The sequence below is a fragment of the Sinocyclocheilus grahami genome, unplaced genomic scaffold (assembly GCF_001515645.1).
Source record: "Sinocyclocheilus grahami isolate Dianchi unplaced genomic scaffold, SAMN03320097.WGS_v1.1 scaffold42.1, whole genome shotgun sequence".
In the NCBI taxonomy this organism is placed as follows: Eukaryota; Metazoa; Chordata; class Actinopteri; order Cypriniformes; family Cyprinidae; genus Sinocyclocheilus; species Sinocyclocheilus grahami.
The window spans coordinates 2,391,609-2,394,593 of NW_015505221.1; the positions used below are offsets into that span (position 1 = coordinate 2,391,609).

The 2,985-nt window shown below is 37.6% G+C and overlaps 1 protein-coding gene across 1 annotated transcript in view; it reads left to right on the forward strand.

The window, feature by feature from the left end:
• The window catches only part of LOC107582282 (FRAS1-related extracellular matrix protein 2-like), an 88,930-nt gene that overhangs the window by 82,571 nt on the left and 3,374 nt on the right, over window positions 1–2,985 (forward strand). Inside the window, exons 19-20 of the mRNA XM_016268049.1 lie at window positions 2,392–2,519; window positions 2,665–2,799. Of these exons, the coding sequence (XP_016123535.1) occupies window positions 2,392–2,519; window positions 2,665–2,799 (263 nt within the window). The remainder of the gene's footprint in view (window positions 1–2,391; window positions 2,520–2,664; window positions 2,800–2,985) is intronic.

A 2,985-nucleotide genomic window follows, 5' to 3' on the forward strand; every position in this document is an offset into this window, starting at 1 on the left:
CTGTCATCAGTCTGCCATTGTTTCACCGCCGGAGCAGATGTAGACAAGAAGGTCTCCTAAGCGATTGAGGTGTTCTGTTGTTGGATGTAATAATGAACATAGCAGTCGTCATTTACTCCCAACATCTGAGCCGCTGAAGACGTGGAAGTGGATTACGTTTGTTTTTGAAGGGAATGCGCCCCCAATCTACCTAAATGCATCTATGTTCGCGCTAATCATTCGTTATCCAGCTTCACCTACAGTGAAGAAGTGAGTATAAGGCTTTTTAGTGAATCTTTGCAAATCGCCTTTCCTAATAATGTGCTGATTAGCAAGTTTCACGATGAATGCGGCTAAAGTAAACAGCTCGGAAGAGATGGGCGGGGTCAGCAGAGCTCATTAACATTTAAAGGAAAATACTACAAAACGGCTTGCTCTGAAAAGAGCTGTTTTTGACAGGGTAAATAAAGGTGTTTTTTACACTACCATTGAGAAATTTTAACCAAACTATGTTACAGACTTTTCATTAAGACCCTAAAGAATCAAATCAACTTGTGGAAAATGGGCATCCGATGACCCCTTTAAGCTTTATGAGCTGGATTTCTGTACGGTTACGGTTCTGTTACGGTTTCTGTAAAAAGTTGATGAAGACTTCACTTTCTTTAATTTTATATCTTTAGGATGTCTTACACATCAGTGCCAGTATTGGGTGCTTTTGCAAAACGTAAATGTAAGAAGTTTATCCAAGATGATGATGATGATGATGGTTATTGCTATTTATCTTAAGTTATGATTGACGTCATTACATGAGGATGTAAAAGAACTGGTGAACCATTTTTTTGAACCAGTTCATTGAAACGAACTATTCAAAAGAACCGGACTTCCCATCACTAAATTGTAGGGCTTGTTTTTATGAAGGGCTTATTAGAGACCATTACTAATCATTCTTTATTAAAAACAGAGGTCATTAATGATGCTTACATTGTAACATGTGCAAATTCCTACACAATGTATCATTCATTTGTTTTGATACCCAAAAAAAACATATGATTTGGAGGAAATATGAAATAAGTTTAATTTTATTATAGATTATAAAAGTTTTTATAATTAAATACATCTGAAAGGTCATCTTAAAAGGTAATTTCTGTTTTAATATGTTTTTCTGAATGTTTGAATGAGTTTCTTAATCTATTTGCCACATTGTTGTATGCTGTATAGCTGTGTGTTGCGATCACTTGTCGTATATATTTTTTTCATTTGGTCAAATAACATTTTAGGCTGTCATATGCTCATTTTATAATGAGACCCACCTTTGGGGCATGTTGTCACATTTCACTTCCATTCTTTTGGGGTAAACAAAGAAAAAGTATACACTATAATTATGAAACAATAACATATTTGTACCAGATAAATGTGAATTTATGAGTAAACAAATTATTCTCTGAACCCCATGTGGATTTACACAAACTGAGAAAGTCAAAAAGCATTAGGTTGTGCCCCACTCTCCCCTACATTATTCAAATATACACATTTCGTGTGATAGCACAAATAAATGAAAAGCCATCTGCACATGCTGTTGCATATTTAATAACTTTGGAGACAGTTTACTGACAATTTGCCGTTTGATCCGTTATAGGCTATCAAGGAGCTCTACGGTTTAAAGGGATACTCCACCCCAAAATGAAAATTTTATCATTAATCACTTACCCCCATGTCGTTCCAAACCCATAAAAAAGCTTTGTTCGTCTTCGGAACACAATTTAAGATATTTTGGATGAAAACCTGACTGTCCTATTGACTGCCTAGTAAATTACACTGTCAAGGTCATGAAAAGTATGAAAGACATCGTCAGAATAGTCCATCTGCCATCAGTGGTTCAACCGTAACGTTATGAAGTGACAAGAATACTTTTTGTACGTGAAGAAAACAAAAATAACGACTTGATTCAACAATTCGTCTCCTCTGTGTCTCTCCGCATCACTGTAGCGCCATTTTGGAGAATAACCACTGAACGCAAGCAGCATACGCTATTCTGTGTCAGCCGCGCTGCACGGATGCGCTGTTTTCGTTCAAATCAAAGCGTAAATACATGTAGAAAATGTATCCTTGTGTCGCGGCTAACACAGAATAGCGAACCGAGTTTGCGTTCAGCGGATTATTATGCATGAATTATGCATGAATTTATGCATGAATTTAACGTGTGCAAAAAAAAAAAAATGCTAATTATGTTTGGACATTTTTTATATTATTATTTAAATATTAAAAAAAAAAAAATTCTATTGATTTTGGATTGAAACATTTTCTTGTGAAATTTGCCCATTTTAAGCAATTTTCTGAAATCCGTTATGAGGAGACAGTGTATTATGGTCTTACTTGTGTTCAAAAAGAATAATAACATTTGTGTCAACACAGCCTCCCCCATGACTTCCATGGTCATGTGTGCGGACCATCCCGGGCTGACCTTTAACCTTAGCTTGGTGAGAAATGAGCCGACATACAACCAGCCAATGCAGCAGTGGACCTTCATCTCTGACTTTGCTGTAAGTCTTTAGGGTGTCTGACGGTGCGATTTTTCTTTGTTCAAAGCAAAATCTGCTCTGAATACTATATGTTCATGATTGGATTTGTCGTTATTGGGTCCCTTTACTGTCTCTTCTGATTCAGTAAGTGTTGACTTTCCTGCAGGTGAGGGATTACTCAGGAACTTACACGGTAAAACTGGTTCCCTGCACAGCTCCTCCTGGTATTGAATACAGCTTCCGTCCTGTGTGCCACCCCAGAGAGCCGATTACCTTTGATCTGGACATACGCTTCCAACAGGTCATTACTGAAGCACAAGCACTCATCAAAAGGGTCACAGCAAAGGCTGTATAGCTGGGCTCAGGGCATTCCTGTCTGTCTAGTACGCTGTGAGTTAACATTACAGCTTACAGGAGTCATCTTACATACCTCTTTGCAAAGCCTGCCTCACAGGTTTACAAAACAATCCACTCTGAAACAGGTCAG